Source organism: Equus przewalskii, chromosome 15 (genome assembly GCF_037783145.1).
Source record: "Equus przewalskii isolate Varuska chromosome 15, EquPr2, whole genome shotgun sequence".
NCBI classification, from domain to species: Eukaryota; Metazoa; Chordata; class Mammalia; order Perissodactyla; family Equidae; genus Equus; species Equus przewalskii.
Genome location: NC_091845.1, coordinates 5,726,524 through 5,745,716, shown reverse-complemented (window position 1 = coordinate 5,745,716; position 19,193 = coordinate 5,726,524). Strand labels below are relative to the sequence as shown.

The 19,193-nt window shown below is 61.7% G+C and overlaps 1 protein-coding gene across 1 annotated transcript in view; it reads right to left on the bottom strand.

Annotated features, from left to right (window-relative positions):
• PLXND1 (plexin D1) overlaps positions 1–18,804 on the bottom strand; it is a 50,836-nt gene extending 32,032 nt beyond the window's left edge. The window contains exons 1-2 of the mRNA XM_070574677.1: positions 17,314–18,804; positions 2,311–2,487 (exon numbers count right to left, since the gene is read on the bottom strand). Of these exons, the coding sequence (XP_070430778.1) occupies positions 2,311–2,487; positions 17,314–18,663 (1,527 nt within the window). The 5' untranslated portion in view covers positions 18,664–18,804. The remainder of the gene's footprint in view (positions 1–2,310; positions 2,488–17,313) is intronic.
• Positions 18,805–19,193: the final 389 nt, after the last annotated feature.

The window sequence follows — 19,193 nt, the reverse complement described above, 5'->3', positions numbered from 1 at the left end:
GAGAAGGCAGCACAAAGTGCGGAGGGGCCATGCTTCTCCTTCCGCCTCTCTCATGCCCATTTCATGGATGAGGAAACTGAGGCCCAGAGAGGCCAAGGGACTTGGCAAGAGTCACAAAATGAAGATACCTCAGGGTCACGATGCCAGCCTAGGCCTGTCTGACCCCAGAGTCGAAAGCTGAGGCTGGGGGGTGAGGCCCAAGGTCCTGACAGGAGGACTGGCTGGGACCCGGTGGCGTCTCTGGACCTGCACGTCCTCCTGAGAACTGACAAGGCCCGTCAGAGCCCATCACACTCTGCCTTGTCAGCTGGCCCTGCACATCCCCAACATGCCGCCCTTCCAAGGCTCCTGGGCACTGAGCTGTAGGAGTGGTCTAGACGCCTCCTGGCAGCTCCCTGGGGCCTCCTACCACCCGGCCCTCCTCTGGGGCTCCCAAACCATTAAGTGGCTCCCTCCTGCTTACGGAATAAACCTTTTCAGGCATTCAAGGCCCTGACGATCCAACCCCAACTTACTCTGCCAGCCTTGTCTCCACCCACTCAACCCAACACGCATTCCAGCCTCCAGGCCTCTGCCCTGCTGTGCTCCCTCCTGGCATCTCGCTCCCCTCCCCCTTCGGCCAAGTGCAACAGAGGCCGAGACCTGGCCTCCCAGTGCCTCTTCTAGAGAAGCTCCCCACGTGCCTCCTGCTCAGCAAACTGAAGCTGCTCTCTCCCCAGGCTCGGTGCCAACCGAGACGGCCCTCCTCCCAGGCGGCCTCTTGGCGGGGGCTGCCCCTGGCAGCTTGGCCCAGGCTCAGCCCTCTCCCGCCACCCCGCCCCCAGGCACCCAGCAGACACTCGATGCATCTCCACTCCTTCACTGTCCATTAGCACCTCCTGGGCCCCGGGGCCTGGGCTGGCCGTAGTGATCTAAGCCCCGAGTAGGGACAGGCACTGCCCAGCACAGGGCAGTGAGCAAGGAGGTCCATGCAGAGGGACAGTGTGGGCTCTGGGCCCACGGGACCCATTCAACCCCAGCTGCCGCTGTGTGACTCTGGGGCGGTCACTTCTCCCCTCAGAGCCTCAGCGTCCTCACCTGTGAAATGGGACTCACGGCTCTGCCTCCCTCACAAGAGTGTGAGAATTACACAAGACGATGCCGTTGACATGCCCTTCGAGGCTGGGTAGACAGTGCTGCCTAATAACTGCAGCTTCACGGGCCAGGGGTCAGGAGACTCCTTGCTCTCCACACGCACAGGCATCATCACAGTGGACTGACCACAGTCCTGGACAGTCTGGCTCATTTTCCCCATGACAGATGAGGAAAAAGAGGCTCAGGGTGAGAAGGAACCACGCCCAGGTCACAGAGCTGGGGGCGGGGAGCCAGGATTGGAATCCAAGTATCCGACCCCAAACACAAGGCCCACTATCTAAGAACCCTTAACAACGGCCTCTAAGGCTGAGGAGGATGCCGCCCCCCCTCACTCCCGCCTGGCATCTTACCCACCACTGCCAGGGGGCCAGCAAGGGTCCTGGGGCAGGCGGGCTAGGGCTCCAACCCCCACCCTGCCCACCCCACTCCCGGCCCGTGGCGTCTGCCTGGGCAGTGGAGGGAATTGGATTATTGGATGGGAGGCAATTAGCCCAGGGCCTGGTGCAGCGAGGCCCCGCCAGCAGCCAGCCTTCCTGAAAGGCAGTGGGTGCCTGGTGCGGGGAGCGGGGAGCAGGTCCAGGCCCTCACCCGGGGGCCCCGCCAAGTTCTTCCTGCCCAGAATGGGAAACCCGGGTTCCTTTCCCCCTCCCAGCTCCAGGAATCTCAGGGCCAGGCATTGTCACCTCCAGACACCAGTCATGGGGGGGCTTCAGAGAGTGGCTGGTGGAGTGGAGGAGGAGATGGCAATGAGAGCCCCCACTTGCCAGGCTGTAGCCTGGCCCCTGTCAAAGCCCCACAACAATCTCGAGAGGCAGGGCTTACAGCCCTTCACAGACGGGGAAACTGAGGCCCAGAGAGAGAAAGTGCATTGCCCAAGGTCAAAGAGCTAGCAAGTGGCAGAGCCCAGAGCCTTGACCTCGGATCCGCCTACCTCAGAGCCCCGGGTGAGGAGACCTGAGAGAGGGGTGCACTCTCGGTCCTAGACTCCCCTCTCTCACAACGGGCCACACACCGTCACGAGCAAGAGTGGAAGAGACAGACATGAAAAATACTTTGTAAACTGTAAAGTGCTGAGCAAACGGAGAAAATGAAGGCTACTATTGGACCTGTAGAGGCCATGTGCACAGCCTGCCCTCTCCCGCCCCCTCAGCCGCTCCGCCCCTCCCCCAGCCCTACCTTGAGCAGCCGCCCGCTGATGGTGCCCAGGAAGACCACCGTGTAGTTGCTGACGCTTGCCACGGCCACGGAGGAGAGGCCGGGGGCGCGGAACACGGGTGCAGCCTTCAGGGGCTGCAGGACGGACAGCGGGTGCTGCAGGTGCGCGGCCCCACAGTCCAGCTGCTCCGGCTGCAGCTGGAAGAGAAGCAGCACATCAGACCTCAGTTCTGGAACCTTCTTGGGCTCCCTGCCTGCACCGTATGTATCTCAGGCCCCAGCAGCAGAGCTTTAAAGTCCTGCCCTGCTTTATACGCCCAGCTCTGGGCTGAGGCCCAGACACAGCACCCCATCCCCGACCCCAGACCAACCCCTGACCTCAGCCTTGGTCACGGAGCTGCCCGTGGGAGATGACGGTTCACGGCCACAGAATCCACACGGGAGGAGTTGCGTGAAGGAGGCAAAGGGCTGGTGAGGGAACAAGGTTTGCAGGGGGCCAGGGATGGCGGGACAGGGTGAGGCCTACACACCCTCACGCCCTTAGAGCTGCCTCCCTCCAGGCTAGTCAGAGCCGAGCAGAGCAGAGGAGCCCACGCCAGACCACCCAAGGCCGTCCTCTGCCTCAGCTTACCCGCTGACACCCAGGAGGTGTCCCTCCTCTCTCAGCTGTGTCTCCACAGCAACCATGGGGTTTCCTCCTCCAGCGCCCCTGCTCTGACACCAGCACCAGCACACCAAATTCCCAGCAGCTCACCAGACCCCAGGTTGAGGCCTCTCCAAACTGAGGCCCTTTCCTCCTCCCCCAAGCACACATCCCCTAATGTGCCCACACTACAGATGGGTAAACGGAGGCCAGGTGTGTCCAAATGCACAGTCCACATCAGCCGGTGCCACCTCAAGTGGCAAACCAGCCCCTCCTCACAGGAGCAGGACAACTGCGGCTGGTGACCCCAGTCCCTGACCGTCCCCTGCACTTGCTGCCACCTTTCCCACCTTTCTCTGGGTCTTGGTGGTCCTTTCAAAGGTTCCTTCTGCAATTTGCACAAAGATACAAAGCAGGCCTCCAGGAAGCACCCTTGAGAAGGGAAGGGCAAGTCCACAAGGATGCAGACACAGAACGGTTTAGAAGAGGGGACAGGAGGACACAACCTCAGTGTCCGACAGGCCTGAGCATGTAAATTATGCCACATGGTCCAGGAGAGCCACCCCCACCCCTCAGCGACAGCACAAATCTGCATCGATTATGACAGAAAGAAGTCTGGCTGAGAAAAGTCACAGGATGTCCTGGAGCCATTTTGGTAAAACTGGTGCATAAACAATAAAGTAACAGCCACGACAGTAACCATAATAATGAGCCGCAGTTACTGGGAACTGACACTGCTCCAAGCCCGTGCATAAACTGCCTGAATCCTGGCAGCCCTATGAGGCCCCGTGTCACAGATGGGGAAACAGGCTCAGAAGGGAAGTGGCCGGCTCCAGATGACCAGCCGCGATGCCAGGCCTCCAGGATTGAAGCTGGCGGCACACAGGAGCCCGCGCCTCCGCCCTGGATGCTGGGACGTGGGCCTCGAAGACTCTGAGCGGGTACTTCGAAGGTCGGGAGAATGCAGCATCATCACTGGCTTTAGGGTGTGGCTTTAGAGGGCTTTTTCTTATCTGTGCTTTCTGCAAGCCTGACATGTTGACCACGTGCTGCATGGGTTTTGCAACAAAAACTCAGCTGGTTTTCAAAAGAAAACAATACTGGGTCCTCCGTCCTTGGGCCGATAAACACAGTTGCGGCCCAATGGGCTTCTGGGGAGGCTGTTTCCTGGCACATCCCTGGGGGTCACGCCCCGAGCCCAGAGACGGGGTGAGGCTGGGGATGCCCTAGGCCAGAACCCACGAGGGGGCATCTTCCACCACAGGATGGCTGGGGGTGACCTGGGCACGTCCCACCACTTCCCTGAGCCTCAGTTTACTCAACTACAAAACGGGCATGTCTCTGGTACCTGCCCAGGGGCTGGGATGTGGAAGTGGCTCGGGGCCTTTGCGCTTGCTGTTACCTGCCTAGAGTGACCTCCCCAGACTGTCTTGGACATGGCGCCTTCTGTCCTCCAGCTCCAGACCCAGCCTGCCAGCCTTCCCCGTGTGCGCCCGTGCTGGGGGCCAGCCCTGGAAAGAGGGTGCTGCCCCCTGTCCCCAGATTCCTGGCCCGCCCCCTCAGCTACAGGGAGGGGGCTCCAGCAGGCAGGGGCAGTGGGCGAGGGCTGCATGGGGGCCTTTCCCTGAAGGTGACGGAACTTTTCCTCACTGACTATGGATTACTCGCGTCCTTAAATGAGAAGTTGTTGTAGACTTTCGCCCAGGGGACATGTGTCTCCTCCCTGAGCTCCAGGAGGGGTGGGAAGGAGGGGTGGGGAGGGGACCCCGGAGGTCCCGGCCCTGCGATGGGGTCCAGGGGGAGGCAGGCGCAGGCACCCAGCTCAGCCGGCGGGGGGTGGCTGCAGAGGTCAGGCCAGATCCACTGTCACCCCCGCCCCCTGAAGTCCACAGCCATCAATTCTGCACCAAAGGAATTTTCTACAAAGCCTTGCCTCCAACTTTTTTTTTCTTATCCTAAAAATAAAATTTAAAAAAAACTTAAAGGAGAAGTAACGGACCGGCCGCTCTGAGTAATCTGTACTCCAAGGGGAGGCTGACTCCCTGGGGAGACCACAGGGCTGCAGGCTGGCTGGCTGGCTGGAAATGACCAATGGACGGACAGACGCTGGGACATGAGGCCCTGGGCCTGGCAGGAAGGGGAAGAGGCTGCAGGCCCGGCAAAGGGGACAGTGGGCTTGGGGATGGGCAGCTTGCCTGAGGGTGGCCTCAGCTGAACTTGGTCTCCAGGGGCAGTCAGCTCCGAGGCCCCAAATCCCACCCCGACATCGGCACCGCCTTGCATGTGCCCCACCCCTGGCCCAGGCCTTTCCACACCGCATGGCTGAGCGCAGGGGCCTCTGGTCCCCAGGCCACCTTCCCAAGCACAGAACTGGTCACCCCTCCCTGACATAAAGCCCTTCCCTGGCTCCCGGCTGTCCTCAGGATGGAGCCTGGCATTCCAGGCCTTCATGATCTGGCCCCCGCCAACTACTCAGGTCCCAAGTCCCACTTCTTTCCTCCGCCCTACCTTCTGCTCCAACCACACCAACCTCTGCAGCTTCTCAAATGTGGCCGTGCTTTCCCGCGAGGGCTCCTGAACCTTCATGTTGTTCCCTCAGCAGCCAATGCCCTTCCCACACTTCTGAGCCACTCATATCTCCCCTAGCCCAGCAGTCCCCTTTGCTTTGACCCATGCACTTCCCTCTGCCAGGCGTGCCCAGGCAGCAAGTTTTTAGCCACCCTTCAAGATGTGGCTCAAACAAAATCTCCCCTCCTCTGTAACACCACTGGCATTTATCACAGTAGCATGTGCATGAGCTCCTCCAGAGCAGAGACTGTGCTCTGGGGTGAGTGTTTACTAGAAAGAAAATTAATTTTAACTAAAGTGTGAATGACTGTATTCAGCTGTTTCCTTTCCAAGCAGAGAGACTGAGAACAACACTGCCGTGCTGGGTACTGGAGAACTGAGGGAAAAATATGGGTTAACTGTACATCTGCTGTGTGTGTGGCACCACAGGGGAGGCAGGTGTTCAGGCCCAGACAACACCTGGCTGCTAGTTTTCGTTCCTCTAAGAACTTAATTTTATCCTGCTCTAAAATGGGATGAGGGGCCCACCTGGTAGCACAGCAGTTAAGTCCACACGTTCCACTTCAGTGGCCCACGGTTCGCCAGTTCAGAGCCTGGGTGTGGACCCATGCACCACTTGTCAAGCCATGCTGTGGCAGGCATCCCACATAAAATAGAGGAAGATGGGCACAGATGTTAGATCAGGGCCACTCTTCCTCAAAAAAAAAGCTGGTGCAAAAAAATTTTTTTAAAAAAGGGATGAGCAACTGCCTCCGGTCTCAGCTCTTTTCTAAGAGCAAGACACCCCTTCCCCCTCTAGCTGGCTGCCTCCTGGGGCCAGAGCTCAGTTCTGCCCACTCTCCCATTAAAACTCTGACATATTGATTTCACTACCAACTGTAATTGTGTTGACTTTTTCTCCCCAGGAAGCCATTTGGAGCAAGAGCTTCAAGAGCCTGGCTTCTCAGGCCTCCCACATCCTGCCTGCAGAGCCCCCCCACACCTCAGTCCTGCTGCAGCTGGCACTGCGAGGAGGAGGCGGTGTCGGTGGCGGGCACCACGGCAGGTTGCAAGACCCAGCGGTTTCGTCCCAGGTGCAGACTGCGCCGGCTGTTGGTGCTTTGTGCTTGGGGCGTGAAGGCACCTCCCCGCCTCAAGGTTCTGACTGCGATCGACCCGCGATCCCGGTAAAGCGAGGAGCTGAAAGCACACAGTCCTCCCCTTTGGTCTGAAGCAGCGGGCTGCAGGCGGCCGCTCACCCACCGCCCCCCACTGCAGCAGAGGGAGCTGCTGTTAAACCGGCAAAGCGCTAAATGCAACGCGGGATCCTGGAAGAGGAGGGGCGCTCCGGGAGTCCCGCCTGGAGTTTAGAGGAGGGCTCAGTCCAATGTGGGTCTCCTCCTTGTGACAAATGTACCCGAGTAAGACCTTGGCAATGGGGAAACCGAGGGGAGAGTGTGCAGGAACTGTCTGTACTACCTTTGTAACTTTCCTGTAAATCTAAAATTAGTCCAAAGTAAAATGTTTACTTAAAAAAACAATGCAGGGGCCGGCCCAGTGGCACAGCAGTTAAGTTCACACATTCTGCTTTGGCAGCCTGGGGATCACTGGTTTGGATCCCGGGTGTGGACCTACACACCACTTGTCAAGCCATGCTGAGGCGGTGTCCCACATAAAACAGAGGACAATGGGCACGGCTGTCAGCTCAGGGCCAGTCTTCCTCAGCAAGGCGGGGAGGATTGGGGGCGAATGTTAGCTTAGGACTAATCTTCCTCAAAAACAAAAAACACAACACAAAGCAGGTAGTGTCCCCTCCACAGCTCAACAGCATTCAGTGGATCCCCAGTGCCCTCAACATAAACTCAAACTTTGCTCCTGGGCCCTCAAGGCCCTCTCCACCTGGCCTGCCCCTCTGCAGCCTCCGTTGAGCCCCATCCTGGCCAGCTCCTCCCTCAGCTCAGACAGCTGCAGACGGGCCAGGAGAACGCCCCAGAGACAGCCCTAGAGGAGCGCAGCAAGCAGAGAGAGGCAGGTCCGTGGTGGGGGTCTGACGGGCACAGTCTACAGATCTCAGAAGCCAGGGCAAGACAGAGGGCCACTGGACTCGCTCGGCCGCAGCTCCAAGGGTACAGGGGAAGCGTTCTCAAGGCTGCCCACCAGCCGCACATGACTGGGTCAGGATTTGAGGCCATCCCTGCGACTCCCAAACCCAGCTGCCTCCCTCCCACCTCAGCGGCTTCTCAGAACACCACAGCCATGGGGCTACCACTCCACTGAGCTGACCCTCCACCGAGGGTAAACTGAGGCATGGAAAGAGCCACGGGGCTGCTGTGTGCTGGCCCTGGGAGGGGCAGGATGGACTCGGCTCTGGGGGCCCTCTGGCAACTGCCCCTACGCCAAGGAGGAAGCCGCCTGCCGCCAAAGGAAATACCAGCACCTCCCAGTGAGTGATGCGGACACTCGCTTCCTGGAGGCCTGGGAAGGGAGGATGGCCAACCAGGCCAGCGAGCAACAGTCAGGAGGCCTGGCCCTGAGCCAGAAAGGAAAAGCAGCACCTTGAGGAAGCCAAGGCACAGAGAGGAACAGAGGCTTCCTCAGGACACACAGCACAGTAATTCCCCACCTGGCGCAGGCTGCTGGAATCAGGCAGAAAAACAGACAAATGGCAATGGACACTACAGCTTGGGTTGACCGTTCCAGAGCTTCAGAGAGGCCTGCCTCGGTTTCCTTGACCCCATCTCTGGAGGAAGTGGGTCACCCCATTCCAGGGCACTAAGGTCATCCAGGCCAGCTGGCCACCCTCTGGAAGGGCCACATGAACCAGCCAGCCAGGCCACCCTGAGGACAGTATGTCTGTCTACCCACAACTGGCATGCTGAGCCCTCCCGCCATCCGGACATAGCCTGGAGGGGCAACTCCCTGCTGAGGTCTGAGGCCGGCCTGGACCAGAGACCTGCTGTGTGCAGGCACCCAGAGTCACCTCACAACCACCTGGGGCACACACACTCTTCTGTGTCCCCATTTTATAGACAGAGGAACTGAGGCTCTGGACATGCTAAGTCTCACAGCTCTTAACTCTTAACTGTGCGACGCCCCACCCTCTCTGAGCCTCAGTCCCCTCATCTGTAAAATGGGGACAGTCAGAGCACCCATCACAGAGGACTCCTGGAAAGGGCTCAGCCCGCAGCAGCTCTCAGTACTAGGCACTGTAGGTGCTCAATTAACGCCCCCAATTAGCTAAGCAGGCCACCAAGGCAGAGGCTCAGGGACGCCAGAGCACAGGGGAGCCCCCCCGGACAAGCCGCTCCACCACTTCCTGAAGTCAAGCATCCGAGGCTGGACCAGCAGCGCCACCCTCACCGTGCACAGGGCGTCAGGAGCCCACGGCCTGCCTGGGAGCTGCTGCCACAGCCGCTGACTCAAGCAGCCGTTGTTTTGTTAGCTGGACACGGCCCCCTAGACACCCAGCTCCCCCTTCTGAAAGCTGTTTCTCATTCTAGCCCAGCCCGGCCCCATTTCCAGCCCTCCCCCCTGGTCCCAGAGGAGCACAGTGTGGGATGGGCAGCCAGCGATCCTTCCCGGCCCCGCGGCCTCGGGAAAAGTCACTCCCGCTCGGTGGGGGCGGGGTGGCAGAGCTGCGTTCAGCCCCTCCTCGGCCTGGACCGCTTCCGTCCGCTTCTTTCCCGAAGGGGAAGCGGGCCAGGAGGAGCTGAGAGCTGCAGCTGCCTCTCCGGGCACATTTGGCCCCTCTCCTCCTGCCTGAGGGGCCTGGAGCCTGAACTCACAGCCTCTCCCCTCCCCTGGGGGTGCTGGCCTCGGTCCCAGAGTCACAACACAACTGCTTGTGGGCGCAGCTGAGGGGACAAGGCTGGCCTGGGGCCCCCAGCAAACATCTCTGGGTTGGGTCCGTGTGCTGGGGACATGGAGGTGACACATGGGTCCTTCTCTCTAGTTGCCCACATCCCAGTTCAGAGACCACGCCCAAGTCAGGAAGGGACAGCTTCATAATAATAACAATACAGTCATGTCGACAACATCAGAAGACCCAGCTACCATTCACTCTGTGGAGACCTTGGCCTGCATAAGCCCATTTGACCCTCACCACCCCCTGACAAGTTGATGGGGAAACTGAGGCACAGAGCAGTGAAGCGACTTGTGCTGGGTGCCACAGCCAGCACTGCCCGCTGCGAGCCTCCAGCGCAGGCAGGCTGGCTCTAGAGTCCTCAGCCTCCAGCGCAGCCTCTCCACCGCGGCTGCAGCTGGCGCTGCCAACAGCCACTGGAATTTGGCCGCTTGGAGCTGGAAAGGCCCTGGGTTGCAACTGGAGAAACTGAGGCCCATCAAGGAGATGGCCACTTCTGCAGGGCTCAATCAGCTCAAACACAGCTGGTGGACGATCCTGGAGGGGGATGGGGCAGAGGTGGCCGCCGAGCTGGCACAGCTCCTTTCCGGCCTGGCCTGCACCTCAAGGCCTCCGCCCCCCGCACCCAGGATTCACCGATGGAGCAGAAGGCGACTCACGCCCACAGGCCTGGCTGGCCTGGTGATGGAGTCAAGCTTCCTCCTCCGGTGGTGATTTATCGGGTTTCAGGGCACAGTGTGGTGGCCTGGGCCGGGTAGGCCTTGCTCGCCTGGCAGACCTCGGTGGCCCGAGTGTCAGCAGGAGGGGGCCGCCTGTTGGGTTCGGCCCTGGCCCAAACACAGGCTTTGTGAAGAAGAAAACGGCCATGCTCTGGAGGTAGCCAGGATCCAAATCCTCGGGGCTGGCACCTGGAGACTTCCCGGGCCTGTCCCCACACGGGGACTGGCTGGTTTCCATGGCAACCTCCACACCGCTCTCAGAGCTGGAGAGGCCCTCAGGAGTCACCTGGCCCAGCCGCAGTGGGGGCCCTGGGAGAGAGCGCCTGCCAGTGCCTGGCGGGACTAAGGAGGGGCCGGCAGCCACGGAGGCCCTTCTCCAACCAGATCGACTATGTCATGCTTTTCCCCAGAAGCCTTGCTGGCTTCCTGTAGCCCACAGGACAGCATCCAAATCCTTGGCTGGCGCCCCAGACCCCTACACTCTCAGCTTCCTCTCCGCCTGCCACCCAAGCCGTGTGCTACCAACTCCCTGGGCCTTTGCCCCTGCCGTGTCCTCTGCCTGGAATGCCTTCCCCGGCCCCATCTGCCAAAGTTCTGCTCCAATGTCGCCCTCCTCCAGGACGCCTTGCCACTCCCCCATCGAGGCTGGTGGGCATGCAGCTCTGGCTCAAGAGTATCTTCTGTCCTGATCCCTCCCTGACTGTCCGGGGGCTCCTGGAGGGTGGGCAGGGTCTGACTCATCCCTTTTGGGGGTTGCCATCTAACAAAGCTGAGCCCCCTCCTACACTGCCACTCTCCAGCGAGCCCTCCCCTGGGCGCACAGGCAGGCAGGAGCTGTTGTCCAGGAGGCACTGGGCGAAGATGGGAGATAGCTGCCGCCCTGGGTAACAGGAGCCCACGCCCGGGGAGGGCCCCAGCCTGGGACCACGCTGGGCCTGGGGGTGGGGCAGCTCTGCAGACCTCACTGGGAAGCTCCCACACTCCCCAGGCAGCCCCAGCAGTGGCAGAACTTCCCTGGGTCTAAGTTTCTCCACCTTTAAGAGGGACTCCTTCACCCCTTCCCACTGTGATCTGTGGCTCCCACCCCTTCGGTCAGGGTCTTTGGAAGAACCAGGGAGTAAAGGTGATGAGCACAGGCTCTGCAGCCAGACCCCTGCTCCACCTTTTACCCTCTGTGTGACCTCAGATGAGTCACTTAGCCTCTCTGGGCCTTGTTTTCCCCTTCTGTAGATTTGGGATAACACTCATCTCATTCCATTTCTGGGGAATTAAAAGACAGACTACATGCAAAGGGCTTTGCAAAGTGCCTGACAGAATAAGTTCCCGAGAAACAACAACAGTACCAATAATAACGATGCTGATGGAGCAGGTCTGGTGAGAGAGTGAGGGCTTGCTTGCCACCCCACAGCCCAACACAGATCGGGAAACTGAGGCCCAGAAAGGGGAAGGGACCCCTTGTGCCCGGGGCCTCAGGCCCTCGTGCTCCTCTTCCACATACACTGGTCTGTTCCCCCTCCAGCAATCAGGTCACTGACCCGAGCCAGCTCCTTCATCGCCATGAAAACTGGCTGCCATGGCGGGTGCATTGGACTCTCTAGGGAGCTGAGCCGACTCACACACCCCTCGCTGAAGGCCAGGCCGCCCCGTTCTTCGAGACTGAGCCCACTTCCCTGATGGGGAAACAGAGGCCCAGAGAAGGCAGGTGACTTGCCCAAGGCTATAGCTAGGAAGGTGCGGAGCCAGGGTTTGGACCCAGGGAGTGGGCACCTGGGTCTGGCACTCACCCACCACTCTGGGCCTGCCTGGGTGTGGCAGGTCTCAATGGCAGGCATGGTCAGGGCCATGACAGACCCTCCATCCACCCTCCTAGCGAGCACTGGACAGTGAGCTGCTGCTCTGGAGGGGAGGAGGTGGCTTGCCCAGCCCCAGGGCCCAGAATGGTCCACGGCTGGGGTCAGTGTTGAAAGGGATTTGTCAAGACATCATTCAAACTGACCACACCCCTCATTTGCACACCCAAGGGGCCAGGGAGCTCGCTCCTTCCAGAGGCGACCAAACTCTCAGGGATGAACGCAGCTAGGTGCCCCCTGCCTCCCCTACTTCCTCAGGAGGCCTGATCAGCCCCGGCCTCCGCAGATGCCCCAGCCGCCCTCACCCCACTCTAGAACTGAGTCATGGCATCATCAGCTCCCCAGCTTCCATGTGGGGCCTATGTGGAGGTGCTACCACAGATGGGGGTTTTGTACAAAGGGCCCCACCCAAATCTCCACGGGAGGGGGAAGTAAGGCAGAACCCCGGGCCGAGAGCTCACGGCTCACATCAGCCGTCACCCGAGTGGGCTCTGGGCCCAGACAGCCAGGCCGCAGAGCCCCACTCCTGCTAACCAGCTGTGTGACCTGGGCCTCAGTTTCCCCATCTGCTGGGGATAACAGCACTTCCTGCCTCAAGGGAGACTGTGAGATCCAACAGGCATTGGTGCCTGTGAAGTGTTGGCACAGCGTCCCTGCTCAGCACTGGGAGCTTGGCGATGGTTACCATTCGGCCCCAGAGAGCCAAGAGGCACTCGCCCTCTGCACAGCCCTCAGCCCCACCAGACACTCAGCATTTGCCCCCTCATCAGCAGTGACACCAGGCCCACAGTGAGAAAGCATGAGGCCCAGAGAAGGTAAATGACTCACCCTGGGTCACACAGCCTACAGGTGGGAGAACGGGACTCGATGTCAGCTTTCCCCTCATGTACCTGGGCGGGGAGACTGATGACATTTCCAGGCAGAGAGGGATGTCAACCATCCACCGGCCCAAGCCCTGCCTGTCTCTCTGGCCAACCCCGCCGAACCCCCTCTCCTAAGTCCTGTCAAGGGTCTCTGTTTGTACCCTTCGCCACGGGGAGCTCACTCCCAGCCCCCAGCCCAACTCTAAATGTAAAGCCCATCTCGGGAGCTGTCTTCCTCCACCTCCACGCAGCATTTCAGCCCCTAAATTGGCTCAGAGACGCCTTCTTGCCGACGAGCACCCACCTACCGCATGCCAGTTTAAAACTGCCTGAGGGTTTTTTTCCACCTTTACTATAAAAAGACACCTTGAAAATGCAGCACTGACATTTCCCTGTCAAGTCTTCTTTGTGATTTAAAAATACAAATATTATGGTCACTCCAGGGTTGAGGGGAAAGATTCAGGGGAGTTAGACTCAGCCTGCCCTCCCATTGCTGGGTGACCCTGTGCCTCAGTTTCCCCCAACAACAATAGCACATGGCAACTTCTAATTTGCTGTCACCTCAAACATGAATCGAAGAAAGGGATCCAAGCTACACGCAATGGAGGTGAATTTCCTCACTCGCTTTCTCTCTCAAAATAGTCCAAAGCCCCAAATATGCCAAAAACAATCCGGGACAAAGCTGGGGCCCTTCAAAGGCAGGAGGACATGGTCCCGCCTCTGACGTCACACCTCAGCAGCTCCTCCCTCCCCTGGCTGGTCCCCAGGGGAAGTGGGCAGCAGAGGCCAAGACTCCACTGTCTTCAAGGTGGAGAGCAGAGGACAGAGCCCCCGGGAGAGAAGCGGGGACGGCCCGACCACCCGGCCAGCTCCGGAGCCGCAGGCTTGACAGACCCCAAAAGCACGAGCGGGAGGCTGCGTGTCCTCACCTGGAGGTCAGACGTCCCTGGAGAATAGACGGAGGGGCAGAGTCCAGGCCCCCAGCACCGAGACCACCTGGTGCTGGTGCTGGAGAAGTCAGGCCAGGCGGGGCCGGAGGGAAAGGGTTTCCAGGCCCCTGGTACCCCCCACACCACCCCACCCCCGGCCAAACTCATCCTCTCCCCTGAGACCCCCCTGCTCTGTCACATCCCCACCCCGACTGCACCAACTTCTGTCCCGAAGCTGGGCAGACTGGGCAGCTTCCTCCCCTCCATCCTGCCCATCTCCACCTCTGGGGTTACGTCCTGGCATCCAAAACCCACTGCTTCTGTCCACGCCCTCAGACCAGGCCCGTCACATCCCCCGACAACAAGGCCTGGCCCACTGCCTCTGCCACTGCACCCAGTGCCCACCACGGGCCCTGGCACACAGCAGGTGCCCAAGAAATGTTTGCAGATGCAAGATGGACCAGCCTCCCAACTACTCTCCCTGCGTTTCGTCTTTCCTTCTCACCAGCCACCTAAGGACTTTCTAAAACAATCATATGAAAAATCATCACAGTAACTGCAAACACGTGCTGGGCACTCCATGCAGAGCTTAGGTGTATCATCCCATCTAAGCCCCACAACAGTCCTGTGGGGCAGGGCCTTTTATCATTGTTCCCATTCTACAGAGGGGGAAACTGAGGTGCTCATTCAGATCACATCCCTCCTCTGGATAAAACCCTTCATGGCTCCCCATGTCCCCTGGATACAGTCCGGACTCCGCAATGCAGCCCACCTGCACCCCGTCCTGCACCAGCACCCACAGGCTCCGCCCACTGTCCCAGCCCCCAGGACCACCTTTCCATTGCTCTAGCCTGCTGTGTCCTCCGTCCATGTCTTTGTGCAGGCTGTGCCCTCAGCCTGGACCTTTTCTTCTGCCCCAGCTGGCCCATCCGCCTCGGCTTTGATATCACCTCCCCCAGAAGCCTCGATGCCCCTCTCCAGGCTCCCCCACCACGTTCTCCCATCCCAGCACTCACGCCCCTGGGCTTAAGTGCCTGGCCACGTGTCTGTCCTCTGCTCACCTACAGGGTCCATGAGAGCAGAAACTGAGTCACTACTGGTCCCCAGCACACAGCACAGGGCTGGGCACACAGCAAGCGCCCAGGAAATGTTTATAGAGGCTTCGATCTGAGGCCAGAGGTGGGAGATGGGGGGGGTCTTTACTGCTGCACAACAAGCCAAAATGGGTCACTGCTGCCCAGGACCAAGCCCAGACCCGTGCTAATAATGGCCCTGGGGCAATAACAACAACAACAACAGACATCTATCAGGTGCTCACCACATGCCAGGTACGAAGTGCTTTATAGTAATTAATTCACTGAGCCCTTAAAACAATCCTTAGAGATTTATTTTTATTGTCCTCACTTTACAGATGAAAAAACTGAGGCTCAGAGAGGTTAAATCACTTGCCGAGGTCACACAGCTGGGAAGCGACAGAGTAGGATCTGACCCAGGTTCTTAGCCTGTAACTGGGGAGTTGGCAGCAGGCCAGGCCCAAGAATAACCACCCCCACCATGCCCGCAGCTGTGCTAGAGGCCCCAACCCTGGGGCCTTGGACACACCTGGGAGACACTGCCCCTTGGCACTGGCCTGGGCCCACAGTCGGGGATGGGGAAGGGGAGAGGGCTGTTGGGGACATAGGGAGAGTGGCCGAGGAGAGCCGGGAATCCGCCTCGCCTTGGGGTGGGGAGGAGGCCCTTGGCCACTCTGTCCCTGGGGTGGTGTCCCTGGAGAGGCCCTGCCCCCCTAAGGAGAGGGAAGCCCCAGCCCCCTCCAGCAGAGTGAGTCACTGCGCCAGGCCAGGCTGGGGACGAGAGACCGTGGGAACCAGGACGGCTCCTGCCAGAGGGGGAGGGGGAGACCGCGGCGGCCGGGTGAGGAATCCCACAGATCAACTCACACTCAGGGCCTGGGTGGACACGCAGGCCTGGAAAGGCTGGAGGAAGGCCTGGGGCTGGCCCAGCCTCGACCCTGGCCCCAGCAGGGTTTTCCCTGCACAGGGCAGGGTTTGGCTCCCCACTCACCTCCTCGGAGCCTGAGAACCCCAGAACAAAGCTTGTCCCCTCAAACACAGCCCACTGGGGGACGTAGCTCTGGGCAGGGGAATGGTGGATGCTCCCGCTGTGGCGCTGGGCAGCCAGCCCCGACCTGGCCGACCCTTGCGGTGGCAGAACTGCTCCCCGGGACAGTCTGCCCCACCCACCAACCGTGACCTTTATTTCAGGGTGGCCAGCCGGCCGGGCTCCCCCTGTGTCACGTCCCCCCAAGGTCAGCACACCCACTGATCTCAACTTGGCCCCCTCGCCACTGCCCAACCCAGCCCCAGACACCTGGCCCCATTCCCACCCAGCTGCTGTGCCCCTACGCCCGGCCCCTCCTCATTCCCTGCTGAGCGCCACGGCCCTCTCTGGCCCCTGCACACCGAGGTGCTGCACACAGGCCTGTCTACCTCCCTCTGCTCTCCGGGCCCCGACACCTCCCCCCGCTCATCCACAGGGACTCCTCCAACACACACACACTGAGCTCCATGTCTGTAAGGCAGCAAAAGCTCAGGAGCATTACAAACACAGATGCTGAAGCCAGATAGCATGGATTCAAATCTTGCCTCTGCTAGTTCCCAGCTGTGTGATCTTGAGCAAGTTACTTAACCTCTCTGTGCCTCAGTTTCTTCATCTATGAAACAAGGATGAGAACACAGCCCATCTCAGGGGGTCATTATGAGAACCAGAGTTATGCCATGTGATGTGCTGAGCAGGCATTCCACAAGTGTCTACCCCACGGCCTCTATGCCTGGTACATGCTAAGTGCTCAATAAATATGGGTTGAATGAGTGAATAAAAGCTGACCTCAGCAACACACCTGTTTGCCAACCAGCGGCCTCCCCAGAGTACCTGCTGGTTCCCAAACACCTGTGTCCCCTGCCACACACGTCCCACTGCACGGCCAGGCCCGCCCTGTTGCACCAGTGTCCCTGCAGCACACACATGTCTGCCCTACACTCCTGCACGACCCAGCCTGATGACACAAAAGTCTGGTGCACATACCCCTATCACTCCCACCTTGCCACCACCCCGCACATCTGCAGGGCCCTGGCCCACACCTGCATGCCTCCCCGCACACCTGCCACACCCGTGCACACGTCTGCCAGCTCCCAACGGCAGCCCTGAGAGGCCCACACCGCCAGATCAGAGGCACCTCTGGTCAGACACGCACTCACCCGCTGTGCGCTCAGCCAGCGCCTAGACCCCCACGTGCACACCCGGGCTATATGCGTACCTTTGTCTTTCTTCAGGGAGCACCTAAGTACCACCTGAAACCGGGACTCCGCGCACCTACGTATGCGCACCTGTAATCCAGCACACGTGAGCGCCTGCACGCGCACTCCTGGGCCATGTGCCCCACCTCGGCTGACACCTGTATCCTCGCGAGCACACCTGGATCCCCGAAAATGCACTCGTGGCCCAGAGGACACACCTGGATCCCCACACACGCTCACACCTGTGGCCGGCTCGGCGCACAGCCCGCCTAGTCAGCCGCACGCTGTCCCCCCGGCCCCGTCGCCTGGGTGTACCTGGATGTTGCGCTTGCGCTCGCAGGCCGGCCCGGTGCCCTGCACCACGCTGTCGAGCACCGCCACCACGTCGGGCGCGGGCTCCTCGAAGCAGGCGGTGCGCGCGGCGCGGATGGCGGCTTGCACGTCGGCGAAGCGGAAGGCGCAGAGCGCTGCCGGGGCCGCGCGGGCCGCGGGGGGTCCCTGGGGCCGCTCGAAGACCGCGAAGAGCAGCTCGCTCGCGGGGAAGACGGACACCAGGCGGCTGTAGAGATCGCCGCGGCCAGCGCCGCCCGCACACTGCAAGCCCAGCTGGATGTAGGACTCGGTGAGCTTCTTGGCGTCGCCGCCGGCGCCGCGGGGCAGGCAGATGCGCGCCAGCAGGCTCTGCGCCTGGCTCTCCTTGTCGCCCGCGCGCGCTTCGCTGTTGAGCGCCAGGTACGCGTAGGACGGGGCGCCCGGCGGAGGGTCGGGCGGGTGCAGGAAGGCGCGCACGAAGCCCAGCTTGTGCTGCTCCTTGGCACCCTGCTTGATCTTGAGAATGTTGTCGTCGGAGGGGTTGAGGTCGAAGGTGAAGAGCTTGGCCAGGTCGCCGCGCGCATCCAGGGAGCGGATGGCGATCTCGGGCGTGTTCTCGAAGCGGTGGTCCTCCAGGCTGCGGTTGCGCGGGAAGAAGGCGCTGCCGTAGCCGGTGTACGTGGCGCCCACCAGCAGGCGGCTGCCCCCGGTGCCGGCGGCCGGCGGCAGCACCAGCCCCACGGTGGACGCGTTCGGGTGGTTGGCCGCCACGTTCAGCATGCTGGGGAACACGGTGACGGGCTCGGCGGGCGGCGCGGCGGGCGGGAAGCGCACGGCCACGGCCGAGATGTTGCCCCGGCGCCGCAGCTGGCAGAAGCCCTGGTAGATGGACCCGCACACGACCACCAGGCCCTGGCCGGGGTCCAGCTGCAGGATCTTGTTGTAGTTGTCGGTGAGGCGCCGCGGGTGCTCGCACGAGGCCTGCGGCAGCTGCGGGGCGTGACACAGCGGGCTGTCGGCCACCGGGCCCACGGCCGCCTCGGCCTCCAGGCTCAGGTTGGCGCCCGACAGCTGGTAGAGGCGGTTGACGGCCGCCAGGTACACCGTCCCGGCCGCGCCGTCCAGGGCGAAGTTGTTGGTGGGCGTGGGCGAGGGGAACCGGCGCTGGATCTCCAGGGCGCCGGCCCGCGCCGTCCCCAGGAGCAGCAGCAGTGGCAGCAGCAGGGGCGGGCGCGGCGGCGGGCCCCGCGGCCCCGGGGGCGCCCAGAATGGCGGGCGCGGCGGCGGCGGCGGGGGACTGGCCGCGGCGGCCCGGGCGCTAAGGGGTGCGCCGCCCGCGGCGCGACGAGCCATCCGGGCGAGCGCGGGCTGCGCGGCGCGGCGAGTGCATGGGGCGCGGCGCGGCCGGGAACCGGGAGCCGGGAGGCGGCAGGAGGCGGGGGGCGGGCCCGGGCCGCGAGGCGCTTCCTGCCCGCGCCAGCCGCCCCCGGCCCCGGCGCCCCGGCCCGGCTCAGCCGCGCCGCGCAGCCCGGGGGCGGGGCGGGGGCGGCTCCGCTGCGGACACGCCCTCGCGCCCCGCCCCCGCCGCGCCCCGCCCGGCCGCGCCCCGCCCCCCGCCCCTCCCGCGCGCGCCCCCACCCCGCCCCGCCCCGGGCCCGCGCTCGGCCGTCGGGGGTCGGGCCGCCCCGCGCCCTCTGGGACCCGCCCGCTCGGCGCCCGCGGTCGAGGCTGCCTCGCCCAGCGCTGCCTCCGCCTCCGCCGCCCGCTCCTCTCGCTCCTTCCCCCCTCCTGGCCGCTCGGCCTGGCTCGCTCGTGCTTTTCTTTTTCCTTCCCCTCTTTCTCCCCGCGGTCCCTGTCTGTCTCTGTCTCACCCCGCCCCGACT